Source organism: Maniola jurtina, chromosome 5, assembly GCF_905333055.1.
Source record: "Maniola jurtina chromosome 5, ilManJurt1.1, whole genome shotgun sequence".
Classification (NCBI taxonomy): domain Eukaryota; kingdom Metazoa; phylum Arthropoda; class Insecta; order Lepidoptera; family Nymphalidae; genus Maniola; species Maniola jurtina.
In genome coordinates, this window is record NC_060033.1 from 1285491 (window position 1) to 1301451 (window position 15961).

The 15961-nt window shown below is 38.0% G+C and overlaps 1 protein-coding gene across 5 annotated transcripts; it reads left to right on the forward strand.

The window, feature by feature from the left end:
- Positions 1 to 9373: 9373 nt before the first annotated feature.
- On the forward strand, positions 9374 to 15611 carry LOC123865577. Of its 5 annotated transcripts, none has more exons than XM_045906692.1 (6): positions 9374 to 9553; positions 11090 to 11237; positions 12931 to 13639; positions 13936 to 14042; positions 14316 to 14537; positions 15366 to 15611. In XM_045906692.1, the coding sequence occupies exons 2-6, from the start codon at positions 11127 to 11129 to the stop codon at positions 15480 to 15482; spliced, it is 1266 nt and encodes a 421-aa protein (XP_045762648.1). In that variant the 5' UTR covers positions 9374 to 9553; positions 11090 to 11126; the 3' UTR covers positions 15483 to 15611. The 5 variants fall into 5 exon arrangements, with proteins under 5 accessions (XP_045762648.1, XP_045762645.1, XP_045762647.1 ...); XM_045906689.1 differs by lacking the exon at positions 9374 to 9553 and adding an exon at positions 9578 to 9819; XM_045906691.1 differs by lacking the exon at positions 9374 to 9553 and adding an exon at positions 9869 to 10014.
- Positions 15612 to 15961: the final 350 nt, after the last annotated feature.

Genomic DNA, 15961 nt, shown 5'->3' on the forward strand with positions numbered 1-15961 from the left:
TACCCAGTAGCTAGAACAGCAGTAACCAGGTGTAATTGTGAAATATCTGTAGTCACTGGGAGCCGATAAGCCTGATTAATGTCGACACATTGGGGGCTCGAACCATATTTATTGTATCGCTTTTAACCTATTTTAAAACAAGACAGCCGTAAATATTGAAAAGGATTGTCGTGCACTAATAGTACCTACGTACACTGTAGTAATTTCTCTTTGGGGTTCCGTACTCGAGAGGTACCAAAGGGACCCTATTGCTATGCCTCCGCTGTCTGTCCGTCTGTCTGTCTGTCAGCGGGCTGTTTCTAATAACCGTAATCCATTTCCATACTTTACTAATATTATAAATGCGAAAATGTGTCTGTCTGTCTGCTACGTTTTCACGGCCCAACCGCTGAACTGATTTGGGAAATGGGCACAGACTTGGGATACACCTTGGGGAAGGACATAGGCTACTTCTTATCCTGGAAAATCAAAGAGTTCCTACGGAATTAAAAAAATCTAAATCAACGCGGGCGAAGCCGCGGGCATCCCCTAGTAGAATATAAAGAGTTGAAATCACAGAATGTGTATTTCTATTGCCGCTACAAAATATAACAAAAATATCAAAATGGCTACCGTGAAAATTAAAAAGTATTATTTCTTGTACGATGGTACGGAACCCTTCGTGTCACAAGTCCAACTCGCACTTGACTGGTGTTTTTATTCATTCGTATCAAAAAGTAACACTAAAAAGAAAAAGAATCTTTCGTTATTCTGGAATCGTTTCTGGAAGTTGTGAAACAGGCCCTGAGTCTAATACCAACTTACAACTAAGTAGGTAGGTATTTCCACAAGACAGTTTCCCATGTTCCTAGCGTAATACAAACGTTTGTTTGGTAAACAAACTATTGTTTGCCCGAACTGGCATAATTCTCTTCACAAGACGACGATGGGTGGCGTCAATTTTAATCAACGTAATATCTTGCCATAGCACGAGAGACCGTGGAAATTTTTAAGCAAGTGTTTGAAAGCTGGATAAGAAAGTGAAAAAATATGAAAAAGTTGCCAAGTGCGAGTCAGACTTGCACACGAAGAGTACCATCATACTAGAAATAATTAATTAAATATTTTCATAGCAGCCATTTTGAAATTTTTATAATTTTTGCTATAGCGGCAAAAGAAATACACATTCTGTGAAAATTTCAACCTATTGCGGTTTACGAGATACTGTCGGCTGTTAGACAGGCGTACGGACGGATGTACGTACGGATGGACGAACGGACAGACGGATAGACAGGTTCCAGCTCAGCACAGTGCTGTAATGTCCTTAATAAAAATACAAAGGCATACAGCGCTGATCTTCAGTCATAAGTTAGTAATGGTGTAGTAACTAAAGTAAAGATGCTTCCGTGTCAATAAAAGAGATACTTATGAAAGAAAAACTTGCTCAGCGCCGCTCTCTTAACGATTGACACTCTCAAAGCAATGTTGAAGTCTAGGTTACAGCGCGCTTGCCTAGAAGATGCATTGAAGATACTTACGTGGCAGGGATCCAAACCTTAGCAGTTCATATCAGAAACGTTGAACAAAATCATTTCGTGCGAGTATATTGGATGCCGTCTACATAAGGATGCCAACGCTCACGATAGGTACAACAATAATGCAACGGATAGAGTTTGAAGTTAGAACCACTGAACTTTCGGGATTCAGTCTGCTCATTGACCTTTGAGCTATTGAGGCCTCAATTATTTTCAAGCACCTCCACAAAAGCCGCCACTATCTCTCCAACTCTCAGCAGAAACGGCTATCTCAATTACATTAAGTCAAAACAGCTCCGTTTTGGTCCAGTTATGGTGGATGATGTAGCGACCATGTTTGTTAATAATTGAGGACAATAAATAGCTGGCTTCCTCTGGCCGTTGGCAAAATAATTGGGCCCTAAGGGGTGGAAGTACGTAGTGAAAGGTACATATTTTATTCCGTGATAAATGTTGTTATATCCGGGTGTAATTAATGAATGTTTTCTTCTTTTACCTAGCAACTATAAATAAATGTACCTTAAAATGACCTTAAAACAGTTTATCTCAATATGAGATCAATTTTATTTTACCCAACAATTTTGGGCTACCTTTACACAATATAAGTAGTCCTTCGAGCTGGTTTCAATGTATGATTATTAAGATAAAAGATTGGAATGGTAAGAAAGGATTTTTGAAAAACCACCTAATAGAGTTAATTATTATGGGCAATATAAGAAATATTTTCAAATTCTGTATCACTGATTTTGATTCATTCCCTAAGGGGATAAAATACTTACCGACTGAATAAAACTCTAACACTGATTATCTACTAATGGACAAAGCATAACTTAAACCGGGTGTTCAGAAGCATGAAATTTTGTACAAGAGTTCCATATAATATGACGTAAGTGGGCACTCGGAAAGGATTTTTTGAAAATAGGAGGTAAAATATGTGTAGGGGTGGCTCTTTCAAAATCAATGAAAATAAGGGACGAAAGTTTGTATAGGAAGTATGTACCTACTTATATCAGTTTTGAAATTGTGGAATTAATATAGGTAGTATAATATAGGTTTCTGTTATTAAAATAACAAGTGTAAATTAAAAATTTATAACACCCCCGACGATCCAAATTATCTGAGTTTTCCAAAACATCATTTCCAAATAAATAATTATGTATTTAGGCAACGTCCATCTTGACAGCTTGACATTTGTCTATTGACATAATATTATGAACCTAACGGTTATCTAACCTTCTTTTCTACAAGAAAACTAGAAAAGAGCTAATAACTCTTAAACGGCTGAACCAATTTTTTTAGATTATAGCTAAGAACACTCTCGATCAAGCTACCTTTCAAACAAAAAAAACTAAATTAAAATCGGTTCATTCGTTTAGGCGCTACGATGCCACAGACAGATACACAGATACACAGACACACAGATACACAGATACACACGTCAAACTTATAACACCCCTCTTTTTGGGTCGGGGGTTAAAAATAGTGTTTTTGGAAGTGCCTCCCCTATTAGTAGGGGAATAAAAAGAAAATTCGGTTCCTGAAATATTGTTGCCAACGGAAAATATCATCAAGGAGGTACCATCACGGCAAGTTTCAAAAGAACAAGCAGATCATTTTCTACAGGTAAGTACCTATTATTATAGAAACTTTCATTGATGCCTAGGTATAGTATGTACTTACCTACACAAATATGGATGTCAGATGCTTTGCGTCCAATGCCGATATACCCGTTAATCAAACACAGCGTGGTCGCCCCAACAATGGCCAACATTGCGTAGGTCGTGTTGAGTAATCGGAATACTACCAAACAATGCCCGCCCCGGCTTTGTGCTTTGAGCTCTACCTATATCTTGCTGGTTATCTATTGTTAAGTACAGTATTGATATGAAAGGCCAACGTTTTACTCTACCTGATTGGAATAAGAGTGAAGAGCTAGAAGACGGCATCTACGAGAATTCCGTGCCAGATAATAATATTATAATAAGTATATTATGGTGACAGAAGGGGTGGCTCATTTTTCGCGCAATGGATCAACCAGCCAAATGCAGCCAGTATTCTTGGCACCATTTCCTTTTTGGTGTGGAATAGACGGGCATGATGTGTACAGTAATAATATTAGAGAAGGCTGACTTTTAGTTTTATTGTAACATTTCCAATTTTTATTTTGTCTTTAAACTATGGTCAGAGATTTCCATTGTCCATTTCGATTCCATTGATTTATCATCATCATCATCATCATCAGCCTGTGGACGTCCACTGTTGGACATAGGCCTTCCCTCTACCTGACCTCTACCTCTATAGAGCGCCACCACACCCGGTCCTCAGCCTTCCTCATCCAGCCACTATCGGGGGGTAAGGGAGTGCACTTCCATCTTAGCGCTTCAACAGTCAACCTCACCTGCCCGCGGTGCCCCCTGCTAGTTTACTAACAAGGCTCTGGCGACCGATAAATGGCGGTATAACCATTTCCAAGCAGCTGGACTTGACCAAATTACACTGGGTGGTGTCGGGCAGCAGCGACACCAACACAATCAAGTCTAGCACTGCGATGACCAACACGCCTGCCCAGCGTGGTCATTATGGGCATATTTTCTCCCTATGAGTAGCGGCAATACACAGTGGCATTGATTTATAGAAATTATAAAATAAAAATTGCTTCCATGGAATACCGCAAATCATCGCCCGGTTCTAATAACGTGGCTAGATCTAGAGATACAATTGGAACCTGTGTTTAAGCAAGATTTGATTGTGTCGGACAGCACAACGGGCCTTGTATTGCAATCTGCAATATCTAGATTGCCGAGTTGCGCTGAGACTAGATTCAATTATGTCAAGTTATAGCGCTTCTCAATTTATACCTAATTCAAGATCCTAATAAAATACGTCTACATTCATGTTTATCTAGGCACCTACCTAGATAAGACATGATTTTATTTAGTTTGAAGTCAAAATATTATCATTTGAGCAGGCTAGAATTTAGAGTAAAAAGAGCTTTTCCATATTTTGCCTTAGTTGAAACTTCATTTAAATAAAGTAAGAATTACTCCGCCTAGGGACCTTTACGCGTGGGTGAAGTCCATTACCAATATCACGTTAGCCACTTACCATCAGGTGCGATCGCAGTACCTGGACTTACCTACTAACTTACCTAGAACAAGTGTAAATTAAAAATTCATAACACCCCCGACAAGTGAAGGTTACAGTAACTAGAAAAGAGCTGATAACTTTCAAACGGCTGAACCGATTTTCTTGGATTATAGCTATGAACACATTCGATCAAGCCACCTTTCAAACAAAAAAAAACTAAATTGAAATCGGTTCATTAGTTTAGGAGCTACGATGCCACAGACAGATACACAGATACACACGTCAAACTTTTAACACCCCTCTTTTTGGGATCGGGAGTTAAAAATGCTTATCCACTATTAAAATATTTTCCAAATGGAACTCTATCCTCATGCCCCAAAGGAATTCAATATCCGCTCGCTAAAATTACTCAATTTTAACTTTCTCGTCTCTAATTTTGAACAAAAGCCACTTCCACGTCTCAATATTGTCAGATAGATGCTTATCACTCCAGACATAAAGCTCGATAACCCGGCAAAATTAAATTGGTACACATTCAGTTTAGTGGGCAAAGTGTGAGATTTTACATCTCACCAACGCGACGTTGATAGAATTCGAACATTGAAACAAAAATGTCAGAGTAAAATGGACCTAAAACCCTTGGTATAAAATCAAAAATTCAGTAACATCGATTTTAATTTCACAAGGCTTTCAAACACGCCGCATCAAATCGCGCGGTAGTGTATTTTACAGGGTAAAGGAAATTACAGTGTCTACAGTCTACACAATATTATTATTATATAAATCCATCCATCCATACTAAATTATAAATGCGAAAGTGTGTCTGTCTGTCTGTCTGTCTATCTGACTGTATATCTGTCTGTCTGCTACCTTTTCACGGTCCAACAGTTTAACCGATTCTGACGAAATTTGGTACAGGGTTAGCTAATATCCCGGGAACGGACATAGGCTACTTTTTATCCCAGAAAGTCAAAAAGTTCCCACGGGATTCCTTAAAACCCATCCGCTTAACCGATTTGTATGAAATTTGGTACCGAGGTAGCTTGCGTCCCTGTAATTGACATAGGCATTTTATCCCGGCAAATCAAACAGTTCCCACGGGATCTTTAAATATCTAAGTCCATGCGGACGAAGTCGCGGGCATTCTCTATAGTAATACATAGAAGGAAAGGCTGACTGACTGACTAACTTACCTATCAACGTACCTACAGCTCAAACTGTATGGATCGGGCTGTGGCATGCAGATAGCCATTATGACGTATACATCCGCAGTTTTGAATATTCAACTCCTAAGGGGATAGAATACGGGGTTTGAAATTTGCAGCTACTGCAGCATGCAAGCTCATACGATTCCACGGTGCATTTGACGTGAATCTTACAAGAAAAATCTTTTTTGATTTGACACTGAATCATTTCGACGATGCGTCGAATTCTATCAACGTTAGTGAGGTGCAAATGTCATACTAGCACACAGAGCAACGTCCCGGTAACGAGGAATTTGTACGAATCTGTCCCATTTCCACCTGGTCGTTGTCACCTCTCCCGTCCCGCACGTTCATTTATAATTCATTCATTCTCTCACGACCCGAGTCGACATCCGAGTTTAAACCCCATCGGAGGATACGTCTATAATGCTACTAAATTGTAAATGACCATTCCCGACTTTGAGAACTTCGAATTTGGAGGTGTTTAAATTATTCATCTCAAATTGGCTGCGTGCCATACGGCTGTGGTTTTCATGAATAATTTAGCGTTTGGAATCTCTAAGGGCGCTGCTTGATAACGTTTAATTTTATTTCCACGTGATTTTACTAGCTATTTTGTGGTGTGTATTCACGGTGAAACTTCGTCTGGAATCGAGTGGGTGATGGCGGTAAAACAATTTTAAGCTCCTCGCTGCCTTGAGCAAAGACAAACTTAATATCACTTATGAGTTTCTGCAAGAGCTAGGCATCATATAAGCGTCGCATCAGATCACTGATAATGTATTGCTTGGTAAAATGTTAAACTTAAACAACGGAAGTCACCAAAACACTACTGTTAAAAACACAGCAAAAAAAAACACGCGCCGAATACGCCCGAATTCAATAAATCCCCGGGCCGAACAGAACTGGCGGGCCGTAATTTGAAAGGGTCGCTCTAAACAACGGAAGTCACCAAACACAATACTGTTAAAAACACAGCAAATACAGCCCCGGGCCGAACAGAAATCCCGGGCCGTAATTTGAAAGGGCCGCTCTAAACAACGGCCCGGCGGCGGCGCGGCGTCCGCAACAGCACAATCACTAGCATTCGTACTCGCAATTGGCAGTATGACTACGAAGCGATTCAATTATTTCGTTCCGAACGTTTTGAATTTAGTTATATCCTTGTTAAAGCTAGTTTTACCTGCCTCTAGTCGCTTTAAATTACAATGTAAAATGTATTGCTTAAATTGTTTTTTAGAATTATTCGTTCAGTGTCAACGAAAGATGACCAGGGCTGGAGTTAGGTCTCTTGCAGAGACTCTCACACGTAGCAGTCTTGCACCGCCACCACCTAATAAAAGACAGTAAATATGACAGCTATCTGCCAGTAAAAGTCTCGTCAAAATCGGTCCAGCCGTTTCGAAAGTACAAGTAATCTGGGCGAACTCAGTGCGGCCCACTTAGGACTCAGTCTAGAAGCTCTACCCTTCTTAATCCGCTGGGCAGATGCATTCGCCCACTTTTGGCCAAAGGCTCCAGAGGTTTTAAACACACGCATGAAAGAGTGTTGCTAGGAATGACTTATGGATCCGAAACATGGTCGCTAACTATGGACCTCATAAGTAAGCTCAGAGTCACTCAGCGGGCGATGGAGAGAGCTACGCTTGGAATTACTCTACGTGATCAAATCCAGAAATGAGGATATCCGTATCCAGAAGAACGATAGTAACCGACATACTCGAACCTCATTGGGTTGGGAAGCTGAAGTGGTAATGGTCAGGGCACACAGTTCGAAAAACCGATAGACGATAGGCGACCTAGCACCGGAAAACGCAACGTTAGAAGAACTCTCCACTAAGTGAACAGACGACATCAAACGAATCGCAGGGAGCCGCTGGATTCAGGCGGCTCAAGACCGTGGTGTGTGGAAGTCCCTACAAGAGACATGTCAGTAGTGGACGTCTATCATTTGATAATGATGATGATGATGAAGAGAGACACAAACAAAAATGGGAAACGACGACAGACAAAGAGGTCGTAGGCATAAAAGCCTACTTGAATAAAGCATGCCACTTAAGTGAAAAGCTCGGTTAGGAAGAAGTAAATTGAAAGCGTTCTGTTCTGTACGTGATAATTGAAATGCCTCTGTTAGCCCGCTAATGGAGTTCTCGTGATTGTTCCTTTGTCGGTGCGGCTCGTCTTAGGCGCAACGCACACCGTCAGAGTGTGGAGGAGCCGAGATGGAGGCGTCTTTCCTAAAGTATCAACTTAATATAATTTTTTTCCTCCCCACCCCCCGACTTTTTTGACCCCCGACCTCCCGAATAGAAGCCATGTCCTAACAACTTAATATATCACCGCACCACCGCTTTTAACTACCTATAACCTATACATGTTTGTGTGTTGGTTTGTCCTTCAATTACGTAGCAATGGGGCAACGCAAAGACGTGATTTTTTTAAAACGTAAAGTGAAAGAAAGACCCAGGCTAGAGAAGAGAGTGACCTAGGCTACTTTTAGAAAATCAAAGGGATGAGTTTTTAGAATCTAAATTCATACGGACGAAGTCGCGGGTATCAGCAGGTAATTACTTAAAATAGCTTTTGAGGCTTCAATACAAATAATCTTATATACATACATGTACATAACCATTCGGTGACGCTACGTAGGTACGATAGAGAGTAGATTTAGCTATTTGTATAAAACAACAAGTGAACAATCCAATGCAGCTTGAATGCTATTGTACCAATACTCCAATTTGAAATTGGCTGTATCGCCGAGTGGAGATTCAATTATTTCGTTTGGAAACAGAATACGAGTAGGTACTCAAGTATATACGATGTAGCCTGTAGGCACTTACCTAACTATACCTCAGCCTACATAGAGATAAATAATAATATATTATGTAATTAAATGTTAATAACTAATCTCTGCCCTGTTTAGTATAGGTAGGTACATACATTCTACAACTACATACTTAATATCGTGGTAATTTATGTACTAAGATCAGTATTTTTAGGGTCGCGTCTGCCAAGAATACCTATAGGGTACCTATTTCCCGTTGACCTAGAATCATGGGCAGGTAGTTAGGCAGGTCTTAGGTATAGCTCAAGTAAAGGAAAAAATCCGAAAACCGTGAATTCGTGGTTACATCACAAAAAAATGTGTTTATGAACAAATAAATAATATTTTCAATTTTTAAAGTAAGATAAACTATACCAAGTGGGGTATAATATGAAAGGGTTATCTTACCCTTAGCCGGGCTTAGGGTTAGGGGATAATATCTTACCTGTACATTCCAAAACAGATTTTTATTTATTTTTATGCATTTAATAGTTTTAGATTTATCGAGCAAAATGTTGAAAAAAATACTCGAGTACGGAACCTTCGGTGCGCGAGTCTGACTAGCACGTGGCCGGTTTTTTTTATTATTCGTCCTAAAATTATTCTAATCGCAGACCGTTCTATTTATCTCCAAGTTCGCCAACATGGACAAATAAAAATTACCGAAACCGGAAAACTGCCGTGTCGTCAGATTTGACGTGTCAAAAAGTTCTCTCATGAATCAACTTAACAATTTCAAACGATTTTGTAACATTACTAGAAGACTAGAACTTAAAAAAACAAGATTTCTTACAACTATTATTTTGTTTTACAAAAAGCCAAAAATTGCAACTTTTATTCATTTGAAAATCATAAATAGTTGTGAATTCGTTCCGCTTCCAGCCGGGCGATAGAATAGAATAGGTACCTACCTACTCGATTTGGTAAGTTTATCGTTCTGTATCGTCGATAAGATACGTATTTTTCAGAGGGAAGTTTACTTTGTTGTCAGATGGTTGTTAGATTTCACGTGTAAATTGTTAAATGTTAACCCAAATTATAATACACCCAGGCAATATAATAATATGCCACCCCTGTTTACTTAATTTATCGTTGATTTCTTGCATTCAGTGGTAAAAGTGCCGTGCAAGCCAAGTTTGCTACTTTCCTGAAACCTGAAGTATTATTGAATAATTATAATCGTACAGATGTAAGTAGTAATAAAATACAATGTGATCAAATTTAAAAAAAGAATAGGAACGACAGTCGACAATGACCTCTCCTCGTCCCTCGCCTCGACCTGTCAAATAATTAAGCTGTCAGTTGGTTGACAGCTGTTCGTACTTTGATAATTTCGTTCAGAGTATAGAGGGAATTTTTGTTGGAATTTTGTTTAGATACCTAGGTTTGTTATTTTATTTTCTTCTAAATGATTCAGAATCAGAAACGAAGTGTTGTTTTGGCTGGGAGAGCCCGAGAGATGGTCCACAATGTAGACAAATACTTTGAGAACAATAAAAAACAGTGTTGCATTGCTGGAAGAAATGAAGACAACGAGCGTCCTATCAAGGCCAGATGGAGATATAACTGTGACTCGTGAAGTATACGCAAGCATTTTGAAAACCCTGCAAACCGCTATCAGAGTGGCTGAACGAGTCCATTTGGCCACTGGTATAAATCAAAATACTCGTATTCGACGAGTGGCGGGAGACCGAGGCTAGCAGTGGTGAATTAACGACATCAATAAGAACTTGAGCCTAAAATAAAGCTTGAGGTCGAGGAAAATATAGAAAATGAGAATAACACGGAAAAATAATAGTAAAATGACGGACTAATAGGTTAACTGATGTTCAAAGGGTCATATTAATGTTATCTAATAATTATGTGTGTCTAATGTGTACCAAGACCATTGGCAAGGTAAGTAGTCCAGTTTGAAATTGCAACATGACAATCTGAGATCTGTTTTTATATACTGTACTGCATTATTTACAGATTGGACTACTTGTTTTGCGATTACTGTGCTTTGTAACTCTTGATTAATCATTGAATGACACATATTGCTAAAACAGTTGTCAATATGTAGCAGCTTTTTTTAACCCCCAACCCAAAAAGAGGGGTGTTATAAGTTTGACGTGTGTATCTGTGTATCTGTCTGTGGTATTGTAGCTCCTAAACTAATGAACCGATTTTAATTTAATTTTTTTGTTTGAAAGGTGGCTTTTTTGAGAGTGTTCTTAGCTATAATCCAAGAAAAATGGTTCAGCCACTTGAAAGTTATCAGCTCTTTTCTAGTTACTGTAACCTTCACTTGTCGGGGGTGTTATAAATTTTTAATTTAAATTTGTAAATTAATTTATTTGTTTACTAAATAGTTTACAAGGCTTATTAGATTATGGTATTAGTATAGATTTACAGTGATAAGAAATTTGTTTGAAATATAACTTCTTGAGATAAAAACATTGTTTTTTTTTTGTTTCCAGTTACTAATTACTACTAACGCTATACTACTGGATAGCAATGGAGGATTTCACGTCTTTGCTGCCAGTTTCTCCTGTTCTCACCAATGAGCTACTCAGTGAAGCTCTGACAGAATGGTTTAAGGAGCCTATGACTTTTACACATTGGGAGGTGAATTAGTTTGTTCAACTTAATCTACATCATCTAAAAATTCTCAACTTAATCTATATCATCATCTCATTAACTCATAAATTACAAAAAATCATAAAGAGCAGTTTACAATAACTTGGAACAACTCATCATGATGAGTTCTATAATAACAGAACTCATCTTGACAAGTTCATCTGTTGTAGTTCTATTTTGTCAAGACTATTTTTATATTTGTAGATATAATAACTTAATGAATTCTTGCAGTTATCCCACAAATTATCTCTCCCTGCATGGTATTTCTCATTGCTGAGGATTGTAGCCATTCATACCATTACTTAAATAATGGTAGGGGTTTTATGGGATAATAATAATTCAGTGGGTTCCCAGAAACTTCCACATACTTAGGTTCTATCTATAATGTGGACCTCAATAAGATTTATGCTCTCTTTGACTTGCTATCCTACAGCTAAGTATATACTTATATTGTTTACAAATTAAAGTGTTCCACACAAAGTCGTGGATCAATTTCTAGTATTTATGAGAATAAATGTGTATAGTTACACTTAATTTTAATGTAAGTACTGTTTTGATATAGGTTAGTAGTAGGTACTTATCTATTTATTATCTTATCATTCTTGATCAATAGATAAATAAAAATTTGTACTGGTGAAGGAATAGCTATCAGTATCACCACTCCAAATGATTATTACTATGTATCACAGCTTTTTGGCGTAGGTACATATTGTAGTTGCGTCCCATGCTAGCCTAGCACAGAGACTTAAATCTTTTTATCCACCTGCGGCAAAGCCAAAAGGGAGGGTTATGATTTTAGCAGACTATATAATTATGTATGTATGTGTGTATGTTTATATCCAGATTCTGTGTGTTCCACCGTAGCGCCTAAAATACTGGGCCGATTTTGATGAATGAGGTGTCAATCGATTCATCGTAAAGGTCCGGTTGACATAGGCTACATTTTATATGAAAAAAATTGACCTAACGGATGTTACATGAAAAAAAGTCTCCAAAATATTTTATATTTTTTGCTATTGTATCAAGTTGGGTGTTAAATGAAATAGGAGAAAATTCTGAGTTCGTAAATATAAATGTACTACAACATTAAAATATACCAAGCGACAGAAAAACAATTTTACTATAATATTTCAGCGTTTATTAAGACGATCGCAGTCGGGTTTTAGTTTTCAACTTTTTGACTTTACATCCCCATTACTGCCACCCCTACTATAGCTCAGACCACTCGAACATGTAAATTGTATACCAAATCAAAAAGAAAGAAACTGCGATACATATTACAACCGAACTTGTTAAGTTCGTTTCATTTTCAATCACACTAATATTATAAAGGAGAAAGTTTGTATGTGTAGGTATGTGTGTGTGTATGTTTGTTACTCCTTCACGCAGAAACTACTGGACGGATTGGGCTGAAATTTAGAATGGAGATAGATTATACCCTGGATTAGCACATAGGCTACTTTTTATCCCGGAAAATCAAAGAGTTCCCACGGGAATTTTAAAAACCTACATCCACGCGAACGAAGTCGCGGGTATCAGCTAGTTAATAATAAAATTAAGAGTAGATACCTATTCAAGTTTATTTTGTTACTAACATCGAATAATTGCTTTCTTTGAAAAGTTGTTTTGTAATGAAAATGTGTTATGCAGCAAACCTTAAGTATAATACATTACATTTCAGTATGTTGGAGGCATGGGAAAAGGAGACTCTTTTCTAAGCGAAGTGATTCGAATCAAAATCTACGGTGACTCAAACGGCACATCGAAATATGTGCAAGTTGTACTCAAAAACATTCCCAAAAACGTGTGCAGACGTTTAACATACAGAAACGACGAATTCTTCAGAAACGAAATCAATTTCTACCAGAAAGTCATTCCGAAATTACTAGAATTTCAATCTAGTAAGAACGTCTCAGATCCTTTTACAGGATTTACCAAATTATTTCTTGCATATAGTGACGGTTTAAATGACGTCGTATGCCTTGAAGATGCAAACGTCGAAGGGTTTGGAGGCCATACTTCGCGACAAGAAGGCATCGATTTTGAACATTGCAAGGTGACGATGAAAACTTTAGCCCAATATCATGCATTATCCTTCGCTATAAAGGATCAAAAACCGGAATTGTTGGACAGGATAAGTGATGCTATTTTCGAAACTTACTATGATCCCAGGCTTTGGGATTGGTATAAAAGATTTTGGAAAAGAATTTGCGGTATTGCAATCGATGCTGTTGAAAAGGAGTATCCAAATTCCATATACCTAGAGAAAGTCAAACAGTTTGCTGTACCGGAGAGGTATGAAGATATGATTCGGGCTGTAAGAGATAAAACCAATGGCGTTATATCGCATGGAGACTGTTGGACAAATAATTTTTTGTACAAATACAATGGTAATTCTGTTTTATATATTTTTATACTTAATAGTTTCAAAAAATTTGGGCTTTGGAATGCCTCACACAAAGGAGCTCACAAAAGTGAAACAAACAGCTCCCATTTTGTATACAACAGCAATTTACTGCAATCAATTTTATATAAAACAAAAGAACTGTAAAATTGCAGTTGAAATGCAGTTTTATTGTAAAGCAATAACTACATCCAAACTCAAAATTAATCCATCTTTTTCAAATACTATTGTCTTAATCCGAACGGTTATTTCATTCATTCAAAAAGTGTTTTCTTTCATTGGTTCAAGGCACTGGTCCGGTGAGCGCTAAGATTATTGACTTCCAGCTGGTTCGATGCGCCAGTCCAGTGTTAGATGTCGCATTCTTCATTTACGCTTGCACTGACCAGGTATACATACATTATTATTATCCAGACGAGGTACTTTTTCATTTGCAATTAGGTGCCTACAAGTTTTGAATTTCTTTGATATCCGAAAACTTGAGTAGTAAAAAAATCTAAATCTCAAAAACTTATTTTTTTGAGGCAAATCTTTTTTATCGGGATTTGGGCTCCGCCGGTGAGTCGGACTTGCACATGAAGGGTTCTATACCATGTAAAATAATAATTATGGTTTTTACTATTTACTTCCGAATTTGGATTTTGTAAAGCTACGTATTTCAGGTTTTGCGGGAAAAGTATTACGATGACCTCCTAAAATATTACTACGAGGTCCTGTCTGGACAAATCAGGCAGTTGGGCAGCGACCCTGACAAGGTTTACTCTGTGGAGACATTTATGCAAGAGATTAAAAAGTATTCCTACTTCGGCCTTGCCTTCAGTTTCGAGTCCACACCGTTTATTGTGTTAGCTCCTGAAGACGCAATAAGTATGGATACTGTGCAGGTATGTATTCTAGTCAATCTATGAGAGCGAGGGAATAGACAGCACCTGTGTTTGCACATACATAGTTACTTGTGCAATGGAGATTAGCCACCGTGGCTGATATTCTATGACTCAAATAATTTGCTCTCGTAACGACACAATGTAACACAGTAAGCCCACGCAAAGAGCAACCGCCGAGTTTCTCGCTGGTTGTTCTCGGTAGGAACGGCATTCCCAATCAGTGGATTAAAGAAAAAAAAAGTGGTAAATTATTTTGATGATTCAAAAGCACTTGTTAAGTTTATTTGCATAAAAAATAAATCCTACTTTATTCACTTGTAAACAATCTTTCGGATATTATACAACATTTTCGTATCACATAGAATGTATGTGTGTAAAATGAATCTATGTGATGAGAAAGATGTTCCTAAAAGCCTAGGGTTGGCCCTGCGCTTCAAAGATTCATTCATTTTAGATTTGGTATGCAATTCAAAATGAAATTATCGACTATTTTGAATTTACTATAACCGATACTGGCATTATTCACTATTGAGAAATGGTCTAAAAACTTGTAGATTTTTTTAATGCATCTAAAGATTATTGTTTTTAACCCCCAACTCAAAAAGAGGGGTGGTATAAGTTTGACATGTGTAGTTATCTGTCTGTGGCATTGTAGCTCCTAAACTAATGTTTTTTTTGTTTGAAAGGTGGCTTGATCGAGAGTGTTCTTAGTTATAATCCAAGAAAATCGGTTCAGCCGTTTAAAAGTTATCAGCTCTTTTCTAGTTACTGAAACCTTCACTTGTCGGGGCTGTTATAAATTTTTAATTTACATTTATGTTGTTACAGGGTGATAAAAAGTTGAACATCGAGGACTTTTGGCAAATACCACCCTTCAAGACCAAGGAGGGTCGCTTGAGGGAGGTCAACAATATAGTGCACTGTGTGGACAGAGGCTACATATAAAGCGCATAAAATATAAATATAAGCGCATATAAAGCTGCATATCATAGAATAAGTTTTCAGAAAATTCATTGTCAAACTGTCCCTTGCCATCATGTTGGTATCATAGCAGTTCACACTATAATAAACTACCTTCCGGGACTTCGTCTGCGATGGTGTTTGCTGGCGCGCGTGCTGTGCTTGTTTGGAGTGTTTTTTTTTTGTTAAGAGTGGCTGATTTTTGTGTTAGTTGGTGTTTTTTGGTGGAGGAACTGACTGGGAAGCGCTCTAAAGGGGCGCCGCGCGTATGTCGGCGGGCGCCAGCGCAGACGGAGTCCATACTTGTATAAATTCAATAACTTGAAAATATCACAAACTTGACATTGGCTAATCAGAGTAAAGCCAGATTTAAAGAAAAATAAAACTACCTTCCTAGGCAACAAAGCAATAATGCCAACATGACAGCAAGATAATAGTTATAGTGTCTGTAGTAGCAGCTTAAC